At 34.7% G+C, this 16,445-nt stretch overlaps 1 protein-coding gene across 1 annotated transcript in view; it reads right to left on the bottom strand.

Moving 5' to 3' along the window:
* Positions 1-16,445, bottom strand: part of LOC126745840 (dynein axonemal heavy chain 7) — a 94,037-nt gene that overhangs the window by 19,194 nt on the left and 58,398 nt on the right. Inside the window, exons 36-42 of the mRNA XM_050453859.1 lie at positions 11,174-11,403; positions 10,898-11,108; positions 4,349-4,546; positions 4,069-4,294; positions 3,861-4,018; positions 3,622-3,805; positions 687-915 (exon numbers count right to left, since the gene is read on the bottom strand). Coding sequence (XP_050309816.1) covers positions 687-915; positions 3,622-3,805; positions 3,861-4,018; positions 4,069-4,294; positions 4,349-4,546; positions 10,898-11,108; positions 11,174-11,403 — 1,436 coding nt within the window. The remainder of the gene's footprint in view (positions 1-686; positions 916-3,621; positions 3,806-3,860; positions 4,019-4,068; positions 4,295-4,348; positions 4,547-10,897; positions 11,109-11,173; positions 11,404-16,445) is intronic.

The following is a 16,445-nucleotide window of genomic DNA, read 5'->3' on the forward strand; positions in this document are numbered from 1 at the left end:
AAACGATGATAGCTCATATAGCATAAACAAAATCATTAAAATAAAGGTCCGTCAAGCCAGAGGCATTAACGAATATGATACTGAAATAGAAACACTGGAGGAAAACCAAGATACCTTTAATATAGATCAAAAGGTTAAAGAGTCAAATGAGACGTCTAAACTTAAACATTTGACCACCCTGATTTTCAAATCCATCCACGAGGAACTAATTTTCCAGCAAGATGGTGCTCCTCCACATTATGCTACCACTGTGCATACATTGGAGGCCATTCGATGGGAGGACTTATCGAATGGCCTGCTAGGTTGCCTGACCTAACACTCCTAAGTTTGCACCATCTAATGAACAGCGGCATTATTTCTCTAATATAATGGCCAATGTGTCATATCGGATCATATTGAGCAACAAGTGATACTATTTATATCATAAAATTTTAATACTTAAGAGCACTGAATAATAGAGTTTATATCACACGTCTCAAATTATCGACTAATTCAACATTAATCAACCACATTTAAGGCTCGAAAATACAAAATAGAGACTAAAATCTGTCCATCAATATGCTATTGGTGGACTATATAGGCGCGTGAGGAAAGTGAGTATTTTCAAGTCAAATAGAATGTTTTAATAGTCAAGTATGTTTTGTCAGATAATACCAATTAATACTTTTACACATAATTTTACTTACGAAATAATAATGGCGTTTTCCACGCTAAAATTATCCGTTGGTAAACCGAAAATGTTCCACTGTCTAATCACGACCGGTTCGCCAAGAATCGCAGTTAATTGAAAATCCCTTGTCGTGACTATTCCGTAGCCGATAAGCTGTGTAACCCATTCTTCGATTTGCTTTTGTCTAAATTGCATTGTAAAGGCTCCTAGGTAAGCTACCACGCCGGCTGACACCAAAATATCACCTGTAAATGTAAAGGGCCTTGCTTAAATTTCCTAAGCAGTGGCCTTTTTTTAGTTTCAAAATATTTGTGAATAGAAAAATTATTTATCAAATACCCATCCGTAGGTAGAAGGACCAACCTGTTGTGGTATGGTGCTAATGAATGAAATGAAGTAAATGATAGGTAAAACATGTAACAAATTAAATCACAGTTAGACCAAATATAGACAATTATTGTTGAAGGTGGGTCTCTTATATCGGAAAAGGGTGAATCACTGAATAATTTAATAGTACACTTATGTTGGAGATAGAGTATCCAATATTATTATAAATTATTTTTGTATCCTCGTTGGAAATCTCATTTTCTAGGAGGGTAAATCCCTTATATACTAAAGCATAAGTAAGCTGGGGAACCATGGTTATATCTTGTCCTAGTATCTCTAAATTATTTTTGCTTAATTGATCCCTTATGCTATCAGGAAATCATCCCAGATGAAAATTAGACCTGCAAGCCTTATAACAGTGTGTGCTAAGTTATTTGATAAGTGCCCCAAAGATAGACTATATGACTATAATATTGGGGGATTAGTACAATTCATGTATAACTTTAGCTTACAGATTCATACTCTTACATCTTGCGAAGGCATTTGACACCATACCCCATGAAAAACTTCTAAACGTGCTTGAGTGCTCTGGTATTAGGGATACGGTTTTAAATATTTTAATTAATTGCATGATCTTGCTGAAATCTGAATTTTTAACTACTAATCGTTTTCAAGCAATAAAAATGTTAATTGATCTTCTGACTAAAAAAAGCTTTAAGTTGAAAAAAAGCTTTTCTGCTGTTTTCTCGGAAAGTTTACACTTCTGAAAATGGTATTTTTAAATAGATTAAAAGCTTTATTATCTTTGCTACCTATTTCTTCAATTGTAATACTGGCTGGAGATTTTAATATAAATTTTTGTGACTCTGCTTCATTTGCAATTAATTTAATTAAATATTTTAATTTACAAATGCATGGTCAATGTCTAACTCACTTATCACAGTTCTCGTCCTCATTAATTGACTATGTTTGTCTTAATTGTATCAATTGTTCAATAAATGATGACTGAGATGGAGTAACTGCGGCAGCTTTCTGTGATTTATCAAAACATTTGATAATGTTAATCATAGAATTCTGCTGCGTAAGCTTTATCAATATGGCTTCAAGGGTGTGGCACTTTCATACTTTAAATCTTATTACCTATTTTAGTGTTATATATATGTAGAAGATAATTGGGGCGTTGCTCAGTTCTTGACCTACTTTTATTCCTAATTTTTACAAATTATCCTCAACTTTTAACCTTCAAAATACTTCTGGTAAATTTATTTTGTTTGCTGATGATACGACCATTCTATGAAATTCTTCTGACAAGCAGGCTCTCATACAAGCAATTCTCTCCGATCTTCAAAAGCTGAAATCCTGGTGTGACTGAATTCTTCTTCTTGTGAACTTGGCCAAAATTAATTTCCTGCCTTTTAGGTGTATTGCAGCTCTGCGGCAAACTTTATGAGTTGCTATTGATGAGGAACTTAGTTTTAAGCCTCATATTATTCCTACTATTGTTCCACTCCTGATTAGTTCCAGGCCTCATTCTTTTTACCTTTGGGTAATAAGCATTCCCCGTCTCCACGAATCTCGCGAATAACCTTTTAAAAGATTTTTAATCTATACATCTATCACGAACTGAAGGAAAATCGATTGGAAGAAATGGACCCTTTAATTGGCCAGCCATATTGCCTGACTTAACAAAATTAGATTTTTTCTTATGGGGTTTTATAAAAGATGTTTATAGATGCTGTTTATAGAAATCCACCTACAACGGCAGTAGACATGGAGCAGAGAAAACGAGATGCGTTTGCTCAAGTAACTCCACAAATGTTAAATGCTGTAGAAGGAAATTTTCAGGAACGTATTAATTTATGTTTTGAACAAAACGGAGGACATATTGAATACTTGATGTTATAATAATAAAATGATTGATATTTTTAATATGCTTGTTTAATTATTATCGTGAATATTCTAAAAACGACTAAAGATAGCTAATAATTTTACATAATAAAAAAATATGCGTTTATGAATTCTTCAATAAATGCATAAAAAATATACAAGGTTGTTCCATTTAAGAAACACGAGAAATTAAGCCTTGAAAGTCGTAAAATTTAAATGATAACGACGGACACCCTAGATATGACAAAAAGAAACCATTTAATTCAAAGTAATCCTTCATTCTACTAGAATCCGAATTTAACCTAATATTGATATTAAATTAACATTTCTGATGTCAAGATAAAATTAAATGATGTAGTGATTTTTTTTCTAAAAAAAAATCATAACAGTCAAACTACGCATGACAAAGTAGTGATATTTCAAGCATATACTAAGATGCCTAAGGTGGTCCTAAAAATGAAATAAAAAGAATGGCATTCTTGTAGCAAGCACCTGTAGGTATATTTTTCAGACATGTGCTATAACGTTAACCCTTTTTTTAGGCTTTATAGAAGACTGACGCACTGTTGCAGGACCTTGTATATACATACTTTGGTTCTATTATACAGGGTCCCTTTTTTCCTGTTTTTTTTTTTATAAAATATAAAAAATGTTTCCACATGCCACAGCTTCTGTTCCATTGTGGTTTCGCCACCCTATATATCAGCTGTGAGTCCACTAAATCTATTTTAACTTACCAACTAACATATTGTATCTTTCACCCAATGCCTTCGCTGTGGCCTTCCATCTGTCTTTTTCACCACCTAGCCCACCAATCAAATCCTCGGCTCTTTGTAGTTTCAACTGACACAGGTTAACTTCATCGGTCAACTTCTTGAATTTTTTCGATTCTTCTGCCAGTCGTTCCTCTAGCTTGGCTACCTAAATAAATAAAGCTAATAAGCTTATTCAAATTAGCTAGATGTCCATTATCTACCCTTTCTCTAGCCTCTCGAAGCTGTTGCCGCTTAACTTCTAAAGAAGCCATGGCTGTATTGAATTGGTCCTCAGCTATGGCTAACGCAGCCTTCTTTGGTGCAACTACTTTAGCTACTTTGTCGTATTTTGATATCGCTATCACCCACTTGCATATACCTAAAATTGAATTTTAATTATAAGAGTTTTATTTTTATGTTAAGAAATACCTTCTGCAGCGGATGACGCTGTTTTAACTTTCTCCGGATCAAAACTTTCGTCGTTTAAAATCTGCTCTTTCAACTTAGCCATGACCCTCGGTGGAATATTGTCTTTATCAAAGTTAATGAGACCCTCCAAAAATTTCATATCTCCTAAAACTTTTTTTGAAGGCCCCCAGTAGTCGTCTATCGTGCCTATGCCACTTGGGGCAGGCAACTTATCCGGTTTTAGATCCTAAGAAAATATCAAGTCTCTAAATTATATTTTTAACAGCAAGTCTGATAACACCTTTAGAATACAAACGGCTTCCATGACCAATTTAACGCCTTTCGGTGGATTTTTCATTGTTTTTACTATGGTAATATCGGCCGGTGTAAGGGTATTCAAAGCAGCCAGTGCGGAATTCAAAATAGGCATCGCCTCTGCCATATCGGCCTCGCATTCGTCTTTTATTACTTGGGCTGCTTTTGCTTGTTCGTTTGCGGCCTAGAAAGAAAAATTGTACTTTCGAATTCACCCAAAAGAATTGACTCCATTGGATCATAAAATCATAAATTCACTTTGTTTCAGAATTATTCAAATTGCTGATCAGTGTTCAAGAATGTAATAATAATGAATTAAGATATCCTACTCATATCACTGTTGTGTTATGAGTAGGAGTTTATTTTTAACCATTTACAATCAAGTGAAACGTTTAAACATTATATGATAATTTAAAGGTAAAAGTATAGTGTTTTATTTTAGTGCCAATTGCTGTGTTGCTCAAATATCCCTGGAAGATCTGGATATCCTAATAAAAGGAAACAAATTATACAGTCCACTCTTGGTAAGGTGCTTCCACGTGCCTTAAAACTACGACAGGAGGGAAAAGCTATCGACCCTCCCGTTCAATTACTATACGCAATTTAACTGAAAGAGCGCATGCTGGACATCTTGTTTGTGAACAGAGGCGTCACTAGTACTACGAAAATGATCCTCGTACCGTAGTTGTACTCGCTATTATTCATCTCCGTCCGCCTATTTGCAGTCACCAAGTCTAATAAGAACATGGTATACCAAGAAGAACGTTTTTAAGAACTCTAAGAGTCCTTAAATACTATGCATACCTTATTACTTGCAGGTTCAAGCATTACAGAGAATGTGAAAAATATGCAACAGGAGATGCAACTTGAAGGAGATTGCAGATATTGGTAGACGTCGACTAAGAAAGGAGGCCAAGAATGGGTACTCTAACAAAATGAGGCAACGCCACACTTTGCAGTAGTTGTTCAATAATTTTTATACGAAAATGACGCTGGGTGGATTGGATAAAGGGGTCGGGTTAACTGACCCGCAAACTCACCCGATACTACATTTCCAGGTTTTTACTTGTGGAGTTATTTGAAGAATGTTATTTTCCAACAATGACCTACGACGAGAGACAACATGCAGGATCGGATTCCTGAAGAATGCGCTAAGATTCCAAGACTTTGTTAGGCACCATACGAAAATTTCATTTTTCATTTCAACATTTGCTTCCTAGTTAAATTAGTGAAAGGCAAGGAGACTCGCGCTAATCAAGCACCTCAAAGGACACAGAACTTAGTCTACGTGGTTGTTTCCAAATAAACAAAATTATTTGAACCTGAAAATTACCCTGATAATTGACATCAAAGTTACGATAAAAAATTTCATTACAAAACGTAAAATTTCCCGCTCTTTTTGGGTGTATATATTAAAACATCCCACCCTCTAAAAGAATATAAGACCTTAATGCATTCTGCGTAATGCCAATGAGAGAATTAGTACATTTGTGGCATTTTGTAGGTGAAATATCTAAAAAAACTTATTTTCTACTCTTCCAATAATTGTAACGGTCTTAACCGCGAATATACCAGCTGTTCTCCGGCATTCGAGAATCATCTCGATACAACGAGCGGCGAATATACCTGGCGACATCTCGGGGCACACGTGGAAGATTACTGAATGTTCCGGAACAATGGTCTACCTAATATATAAGGAGACCTCGCCGCTAAGAGGCTAGTCTGAATATTGGAGCGACTTTTAAATCGAAATAAATAGCATTGGAAATAAATACAACATAAATAAATGTTTCTAGTAGTCTTAAGCCACTGTGTTTAGTGTGTACGTATGTAATTAGTTGACTAATTTTATGTATCAAGTGCTTTAAGGAAACTGGAAAAACTCTACAATGTATAATGGTCAGAATTGGAACACCATATTATCAAATAATACTCGCAAAAAGGATGAATATAAGTAAAATACGTCTTCAGTTTTAGGTGAAATATCTGCTATTACGATGGATAAAACCTAGCTGTTTGAATACATTTTATTTATATGACTATAAAAGTTTAGCTGCTATCAAACATAAATCCAAGGTCTTTTACATCGCCTGTCTTAGGTAGTGTAACATTGTCAATATGATATGGAAATTTGAATAGTAAAAATTAAAACACATGAACTTTGAAGAAATAAATTTGTTCGATATCTTTCTGTAATTGTGGTAGAACCTATCCGTTTCGGATGTTGGTAATTATGTTGGCAATTATAACTTTTTTTGTAACAGTTAGAAGCAGTTCTACTGGGCATTTCCGAAACCGCAACCATGATAACCTGTGATATTCCAAAAGCCTTTGACTCAGTTGATCACAGAATATTGTTGGAGAAGCTTAAGCATTAAGAATTCCATGATATTGCTCTTAATTAGTTCATTTTTAGTTTCTTGATTAGAATATCTTACTTAGAAAATTGGACTTGATGGTTGTCTGGTCAAATTAAATTATCCATTTTAATAGTTTGACGTAATTTTTTGCGACTGGTATTTGACGTAATTTGTAATTATCTTTATACATTTCATAACATCTGCTGGGCGTTATCTGTCCCGTTTTTAATGGAAATTGTCATTAGCGGATATTTTAAGGTTTTAACAATTTTTCGACAGGCAGCGACTTTGGAGGTCATTCTGATTGTAAACGCCGAAAAGCGAGCACGTTGTTGGTTTGTTGTTTGTTAAATTATGACATACCTTTAAGTAACACCCTGTATAATAGCAAAGTATTTTGATGGATTTTTTGTTTTGGTTTTTGCATTTTGGGTGTAATATTTGGCTACGGGATATATGTATCCCAGTGGGTTTTCTGATAGGCTGATTTATATCGCAATGGTATTTTACAGTATGTCAAGAAAGAAGTTGACTAGGGCAGAGCTTCAAGATCTTGCTGACGATTTAAAAGAGTTGTCATCCGGAGAAGAGGTGCAATCTCCATATGAAGATCCATTCCATAATAGTAAAGAGTCCGACGAGTTGTATCAGCCCTCGGATACTTCGGACGAAGATAGTGGAGACATTGAAAGTGATGCAAACGAGAACCTAACCCAACCCAACGACGGCGTTATTTCTGCTGAAAATTCAGATCAAGAGGCTAAAACTCCTGTTACAACTGGTAATATAATTTGCTCATTACCTACAAATATCTGTCCCAATACTTAGCATTCCAAATGAAAGTCAATGTATCATACATCCTTCAATTGCTGCAAATGCCTCCCCGCTGGACAAATTCACTAAAATTTGTCCTCGAAATTTATTTACTTTTATTGCTGAGTCTACAAACCAGCGAATCAAAATTTACAAAGAAAATAAAAAAAGCAGGCGACTTTGACTGATGCAGGGGAGATTATGATTACTATGAGCTGCACATTAGTTATGTGTTTCAATAAGGTGCCAAAACTTCGCCATTACTGGTCATCGCATCCATCTTTGGGAAACAAGGCGGCCTGCATCAAATCGGTCATATCCAAAAACAGGTGTTTGTTTTTACTAGCCAAGCTTTAATTCAATAATCCAGTCAAGCCAGAAGGGGCCAGTAAGATTTACTACGTACAAGAGCTTCTATCTTGCTTCAAATATACGTTTCAGAAATATCGATCCGACAGTACAAGTCAAACTATTGACGAGAGCATAGTAGGCTTCAAAGGAAGATCTTCAGTGAAACAATATATGCCACAAAAACCTGTGAAAAGAGGCATAAAATTATGGTCTAGATGTAATGCCAAAACAGGATATACACACGATGCAAATGTATATTGCGGCAAGGACGACGTTGAAAGGAGCGGAACTTTGGGCGAAACTGTTGTAAAAAAATTATGTGAAACTATACAAAATCCAAACGTAGTTCTGCCATTATTACAAGAAAATACATGCCAAAAAAATTATTCGAAAAACTAAAAATGTCTAGGGGTGAATGCGAGTTTTTATCAAATCAAACAAACTCTATTGCGATCAAATGGCAAGATACAAAGCAGGTTATTCTTTTGAGTAACTGCCAAACCTCTGATATGACCTGTGTGAAGAGAAAAGACAAGACCAAGCAGAGAATTGACGTATCATGTCCCACGGCTATTGCATACTACAATGAAATCATGGGTGGTGTGGATCTGGCTGATCAGATGAGTGGTGTGTATGACTTTGGCAGAAAATCATGCAAATGGTGAAAAAAGTATTTTATCGACTTTTGATAATTGCTGTTGTTAACAGCTGGGTAATATATAATGATTTACGTCGTACCCAAAAAAAGATACCCTTACAGGAATTTTTATTTACCTTATGAGAGAACCTAATCGAAGAAGGACAACAGCAAATTTCAGTCAAACTTCGAAGAAACAGTTGTGGAAGGCCATCAAAGAGATTAAAAGTAATGAAGAATGTAGGTGATCACCTTCCAATAGAAACATCGAAACGGCGAAGATGTACTCGTTGCGCTCTTCAGAAAAAAGAACGTAGAACCACTACTATTTGTACAATGTGCGATGTAGGGTTGTGCAAGCATTGTTTTGCGCTTTATCATTCGTCCTAAAATACTTACCTTTGCGGGTTGTTTTTTTGTGAATAAATTAATAAAAATGTTGAAATACAAAAATGTGTTTATTTGGCCCCTAGGAATATTTATAACCCACCTAAAAATCCCGCTGGGATATATTTGTTCCACAATTTTTTGCTCTTCCTGTATATATTTTGTTTTATTTTAACTAGTATATATTGCCAAATGATCTCTTAAAATACCATAACTCGCGAAAACATCCTTAAAATCATTAAAAATTAAATTGGGTCCCAAAGGGTTAAAATTGGTAATAGGCGCACGCCCCAGGGTTTGATTACATATCAAAAACCCTCTATTTATCACAATTGTTTTTAATTTTAATTTTTATTTTTATTTGTTTACATTCTGTTGTTGACAAGCACTGTATGTGACATCTATGGTAGAGGTTCTAAAGGTGCCATGGTACCTGATGGTGTGTTACTACAATTTTTTTTGTGCTTGTCAACTACAGAATGTAAACAAATAAAAATAAAAAATTAAAATTGAAAACAATAGTAATAGAGGGTTTTTGATATGTAATCAAACCCTGGGGCGTGTGCCTGTTACCAAATTTAAACCATTGTAAGTGTACCTTATATTAATTTTTTCTGTGTCTGTCTTTTGTTCGTAACTATTTCCTTTTATTATCCTCTGATGATGGACACCACTGTGTCCGAAACACGTAGGGAATTTTAAGCTAACTGAATGTTTAATAAATAAGTGGAGGGAGATTGGAGGATTTTCATTTTACTTTAACCTACGACTCCGCTGCAAGTATGGACTATTTCTTCACTGTTATTTTTAATGTTGTATTTGTCACTTTTTTTTCTTTTTGAGGAATATTGGGCTTGAATTGACACTTCGTTGTCTACCAGTTAACGTTATAAAGGTCATTTATTTGTCTTAAGTTAACGGTAATCAAAAACTACTATCAATATTCTTATAAAATTAAAATCTTAAAAAAAAGGAATTAAAAGTAATACAAAATTCCTCTCTTAACAGGTGCATTGAAAGTTTACTAGTGGTTACCTCTTAAGAGACTCTTAATGTTAAATTCTTACCTGGTGGGGGTGAAAATTACTTTCGTCCCTAAGGTAGAAAAATTTATTCTATAAAAGAATAATTTTACTTTTGTTCCAAAGACAGTATAGCAAAAAATCAAGACTAAATATCTAACTTAGGTAACGCGTGCTGAAAATTCTGACTCATTTTATACGTCGCTTCTGATTCTGTAATATACTACTATTATATCACTTTTAATTTAATTATACAAGTGCTCAACTTAATACTATTGCATTTGATAACAGCATTAAAAGGAAAGGCAACATCACAGCATGTAATTAATATTTACACAGTTTAATTAAAAATTGGTTCGGTAAAAATAACAGACCCTTGCAGCGTAAATATCGCTGACATCGCATGGAACATATTTTATTAAAAGTGTACTATTAATAAAAAACTTAAACTAGAAAGAAACCATAATATAATAAAATAAAATAATTATCTCTTCGACGAAAACAAAGAAAAAACACAAAGTCACGGTCTCTCACAACATATAATCACAGGCTACACGTGTTTTGCTCTGGTTAAAGCATCATCAGGGCTAAAATTAAAAATATTACTTAAACAAAATTAAAAACACTAAAAAAGCTTTTAAAAGCCATCCAGACACTTCACAGTACATAAATAAACAATAATTTTTAGGTTATAATTGTACAAAACAAAAAATTAAAAAGTGAAATGCAACAACTGAGACTCATCGAGAATCGAACCGAAATTTTTTTAGTGTTTTTAAATATGTAAGTTTTTAGTTTTGTAATATTTTTAATCTTAGGCCTGATGATGCTCTAACTAGAGTGAAACACGTGTAGCCTGTGATTATATTTTGTGAGACCGTGACTTTGTGTTTTTTCTTTGTTTTTCTCAATTTTGTATGTTGGTCTCTCGGAGAATAATGGATGATATTTTTGTATTTAATTACCTCTTCATCAACCATCACGATCTTCTCCACCTCAGCGGCGTCGGCAGACTCAGCTTCAACGATTTTCATAGTTTCTTCCACTTTAGCTTGAGCAACTACCAGTTGGGGTTGCAAAGCTTCTAAGGCCGCCTGCATTACCGCTACCTCTGCACCCGCAGACGCAAGCTTTTCCAAACCGATCTCGTATCTCTTTTGACCTAAGAGCAGCTGCCTAAATTTGAAAAGAAATATTTTATTAATAAAAATTAAATGGGGGCTAATAAACAAACAACGTACTTTCGTTTATTTCCCAGGAACGTCTTAAAAGTGTTAATCATCTCCAAGTAAGAGGTCGGAGTGACGTAGTTGTACCTCTTTAATCTGAGAAAATATTCATCGGATAGCTGTTGTGTGGAAACGTGGAAAGTTTGACACATATCTATGCAAACTTCACGTTCGTGGTCTGTTAGCTCGATTTCTCCCAAGAATTTCTTTGCAACGGCTATTAGAGCATCTTCTGGCCAGCTCTAAAGAAATCTTGTCTTAATCATGATAATAAACAAAATTTATACGGAGTTAAATGACGATAGACAAACAGATTCAATTGAATCAAATTGATTTTGTTTTGATGCAACTGATGTGTTAATTAGGTTATAAATGGACATAGTTTTCTCTACTAGGCGAAAACCCACATTAAAAAGATCTTGAAGTTCATACTCAGTAATGGTGTGGGGTTATGAATAGGAGACTTTTAGGCCCAAACTTCTTTAAAGATTGGGTTCATTGGAAGAACATTGAGTTTCTTTAGTTTGGCCATATTTAAGCTTTTATCGCACCTGATCTGAAAAGTGACCAGTTATTTTTTCAGCAAGAGGGTGCATTCCAATTTCTTTTAATTTTCATGACATTGAGTAGCCCGCGAGATTACCAGAATTAATACCAACCAAACCATTATTATTGGAGATAAATGAAACAACTCAAGAAGAAATGCTATTGAGCACACCGGATATTATTAACAATGTACTGATTCCAAGAAAGGCCATTATTGCCAAAGAGACTCACGATTCAGTTATTAACAAAAAAAAAAAGAAAAAACGAAACCAAAGCTCACAAATATGTAATTGAAAGATTAAACGCGTTTCTCCTATTTAGGTCTTTTCAGATCAGTTGTACATCGTCGATATTACCTAAAGAAGGAAGATTAAGTGCAAGAGTTGTCCTGGCTCTAGTAAACTCCAACTTCTAAGCATGACCTGCAAACTTTTTGAAAGATTGTTATATAACAGGATTGGTGCAACAATACTGCAACCTGTGGAACAAGAGGATTCTGTCTGAACCGCAGGTGCACAGACCGAGTACACGCAACAAAAATAATCTCTTGCTTTCATAGGGCACTGGCAACAAGAAGTTATATATAAATTAATGTGAACTATCTTAGATGATGGCTAAAGATGTAATAGATCTTTTCAAGTCATTATGGGCATTAAGACCGGTATAAAAAAGCAACTGAATAATGGTCTTCCGCAAGGGTCGGTGCTTGGGAGATATTTTCGCTACTAGAGATTGCAGCCCAATGCCGTAAAGACAGAGGTATCGTGCCTCTGTCTAAACAACAGGATGACCAACTAATAGTCTAAATATTTGGGTGTAATACTCGACAGACTAAGAATCTTTAAAGAACTCCTTATGGAGACAGCTACAAAACTCAGAACCCGAAATATTATTCTGCAAAAGCTGTGTCGTATCACATAGAGCATCTACATTTAGATTGCGTCGCAGAATAGTGTGCACCATTGTGGATCAACAGCCCACACACCAAACGTGTTGAAGTCCAACTCAATCAAGTTCTGCATACTATATCAGGCACAATCAAGGTCACGTCCACTTATTGGCTACCCACAGTGAGCCACGTAGCTCTGTCATAAATCCGCCGAGAACATTGCTGGAGTATGGAAAAATTAACGCCGATCCTCTGCTCCGCTCACATGTTGGAATAACCGGAAGAACTATAAAATAAGCTACGTTCACGAATCCCCCTTAAAAATCCCTTTAAAAGCTCCCTTTAAAAACGGCAGAGACTCTTATCGAAGAAAACTTTAACATGATTGAGCGGTGGAAAGAATTCTGGGAGAAGAATACAACACTTGACAACCGAGATATGCCATCCGTTACAAGCAAGCCAGACGTTTTGGTTTTAATCAACAAAGATGAATCTGGATAACACTTAATAGAATAAGGACGAATTGCCGACTCAGGTTTCCAACAAGTGGGGAAAAATACCTTTCCCAAATTGTGTGCGGCGCTGAAAGACAGACTATTAAACAACTGGTAGAGGACTGTCCAATAAATTGCTACAGTGGTAACCCATCCGATTTCCTGATTGCGACAAGATAGTCAATAGAATATATTCGTAACTGTTACAGTTACAAAACAGTAGCCACTTCCATTATTATTTAGTTTACCCGGGCGGACATGCGCACTAGCACATGCTTAAGTGGCATCGTTCAGTTCCTTTCCGGTCGTCTCTCAATTACAACCGTTTTAGGGTTGGTATTATAAATATTTTTCGGAAGTTAACTTTTACCATCAAGTTACCCTTAGCAATAAAATGTTAGTTTTATAAACGTTCCATTTCTTCTTCTTCATCTTTGAGACATTATTAGAGCCATGTTCTATTGTCAAAAGATGGAATTTACGTGTTTTTATTTTGGATTGGCTTGGCCGTATATAGATATGTTTTTAGATAGAAAGCCTCTACAAGCCAAAGAACTATGAAAAATTGTGACATTTTATATGACATATCAGATGCTTGATAGTCCGGTAGTCACGAGAAGAGAAATTTAATCTTTTTACCGACATCTATATATCGAGGAATAGAAATTTTTTTAGTGTTAGGTTATATTCAAACTTATTGACAGAATATATGTCAAAAACCAGGATAATATATTATAAAGTTAACTTTAGCTGATACCCCATCCACCCGATAAAGTTAACTTCTACATTTTGAAGTTAATTGTGACATGTGACATTATTCCACAAGTTAACTTTAAGTTATTTGTCAAAATAGATTTATAATACCGGCCCTTAATCGTATTCTTTTTTTTGTTTTATAAAAGGTAAAAAACACGAAATCTACAGCATCACAAATACATTTAATAAAATAACGAAAGTTACATGTTTCGCTCGACTAGAGCATCATCAGACCTAAACAATAATTAAAATTATGTAACCCGAAAAAAGGAGAATTCAATAGATTACAAATAGAGTGGTGGAAAAAGAGTGGCAAAGATTACAATAAAGTAGCACTATCTATGTACAAAGAACTCAACTAAACAATCAAATCACTTTATACATTTTAAAAATCTAACCATCATTTAGAGTCTAGAACTACTTGAGGTTATTAAAAACTAGGTGGCCATCAAAATCAAACCTTTCATTAACACAGGACAGATCTGGGCTTTTAAAAGCTTTATTAATCTCCATTGTCTCCAACAAGTCTAGTTTTTTACTTTTGTTGCATTGATGCAGTATTTTTATATTTTGGCTGTCAGGAAAATCATATTTGGAGTCGAGAAGGTGATTAGCAAAAGCTGATCTAGTCACTGTGATTTCGGTATTTTTAAATTTATTGTATTGGGCCTTGTGTTCACTAATCCTAGTAGAAATCTTCCTACCAGACTGGCCGACGTTTCCTTAATCGTATTGTTTCGTCAGCTAGCCGTGTCCTTGTTAGTAGGTGTTAAAAGTCCCTGACTGTAAAATAAATCGGTGTCTGATTTAGAAAGCTCGATTCACAACAGTAACCTTAGTGTTTGTTTGTAAAATTTTAAACCTGTGGTGTAGCCATATGATAAATAAATAAATAAATAAATCTCCAAAATCTACTGCAAATTATCATATGTTCTTAACACCTTCACAATAATCCGGCAAAGACGTAGAGTATCCCAAAAGCAGAAGATGGTTTACAAAAGCCAATTTAGTCTTGGTTGCATCAGTCTTTAATTTTATTATATAGGTTAACAACATAAACAGCTCCACAGCAATATAAACGCCATCAAATAATCACATGCTCTAGATATCAGACAGTTGTTACTTTAGATATTTCTCATACTAATAAGTACAAATTCTATCTGATAGACCCTAGGACTCCTCCCTGCTTCATGGATTATTCAATGTCCAAGATCAGGATATCCAATAGGACTGGTTGTTGCATTTCTTTACTCTGCTACTTGTTCTCTTCACTGTCTAATAAAGTTCCAAGGGGAACGACGGAATTTATGTATGGTACTAAATATGGAGATATGGACTAAATATAAGTCTTCAGTTTGAATTTTCAAAAAAATTTATTAGGTGGACAGTGTTAACACTGATTTCTCGAAGACATTTGATAAAGTAAGTAATATGAATGATTTGGTGTGCCTTTAAGCACAAAGTCCCTATTATGGGAAAACCGTGGTCTGAAAAATGGTCTAGGTCTAGAATTAAAAATAGCATGCACAGTGATAAGCATTCAAAATTTAGACTAAAGAATACTATCTGAATTTGCACTGACTGGTTTTACCTTTTTGTCTGTGGCAGTTAGATTAATTGTACAGTAATATCTTAATACACTTAAGCGACATATTTGATGATTTTTGTTAATTAAGGAATACTTTTATTTAAATGCACAACTTGGCACAGAAACAACTAACCCGCCATAATAAAGGTTCCGCGTTATGCTTTTATTCCCATTAGGTTTAAACCATTTAGTGTAGATCATGTGTCATGCAAAAAAATTTTAGCAATTTGCAGGCTAGCTTAAGAGACGCTTCGGTGTCAAATAATTTTAATTACTATGAGGCATTTTTTACGAATATTGCTGGATCAGCTAAAGTAATTACTAGAAGATGCCAAGGTACATCCAATAACATGCAATAGAATATCATAAGCATTACACAACAATACACTTCAACGATTTCCTTCTCTTTATTCAGAGTAGGAGACACGCTATCTTTCTTCTTTTAACTTGATATGTTTTGAGACTTGGTATTGCAAGATAATGATTTCTGCACTCAAGATCTCTATTTGCCTGCTGTGTATACCAGTCCAATTGTGACTCGATAATTCTGGTCAGCTGAGGAATATATCACGTGCAATGTCGCTGGTTCTATTTATTGCCCTACTGTGATGTTTGCGAACGTGAATTATGTGAAGCACGAAGTCAGATGCTGATGACAATTATACAATTGATAAAAAATGTATGGAAAGGATGCAAGGTTAAAACATTTGAATTCCTCTAGGGGTACCAAGACTCTCCTCATTTCAAATAATTAACTTTCGTTATTTCTTTCTTATCAAATAATTCTTCAAACACTTATTATTTTCAGATACCATATAAGCGACTACCTTATCAAGAAAAAAATTAATTGATTATGTGGTAAATATATGGTTGTATTACAATGGATTTTAGACGACGCCACATGACCTTCTCTATGTTCAAGTTGAGTCTAGTTATAGTTAGTAGAGGGAGAGCAGGAGAAATACTACCTTTCTCCTTTTCACTTGATGTGATTTTGAGATTTGGTATTGC

The sequence above is a fragment of the Anthonomus grandis genome, chromosome 16, assembly GCF_022605725.1.
Source record: "Anthonomus grandis grandis chromosome 16, icAntGran1.3, whole genome shotgun sequence".
In the NCBI taxonomy this organism is placed as follows: domain Eukaryota; kingdom Metazoa; phylum Arthropoda; class Insecta; order Coleoptera; family Curculionidae; genus Anthonomus; species Anthonomus grandis.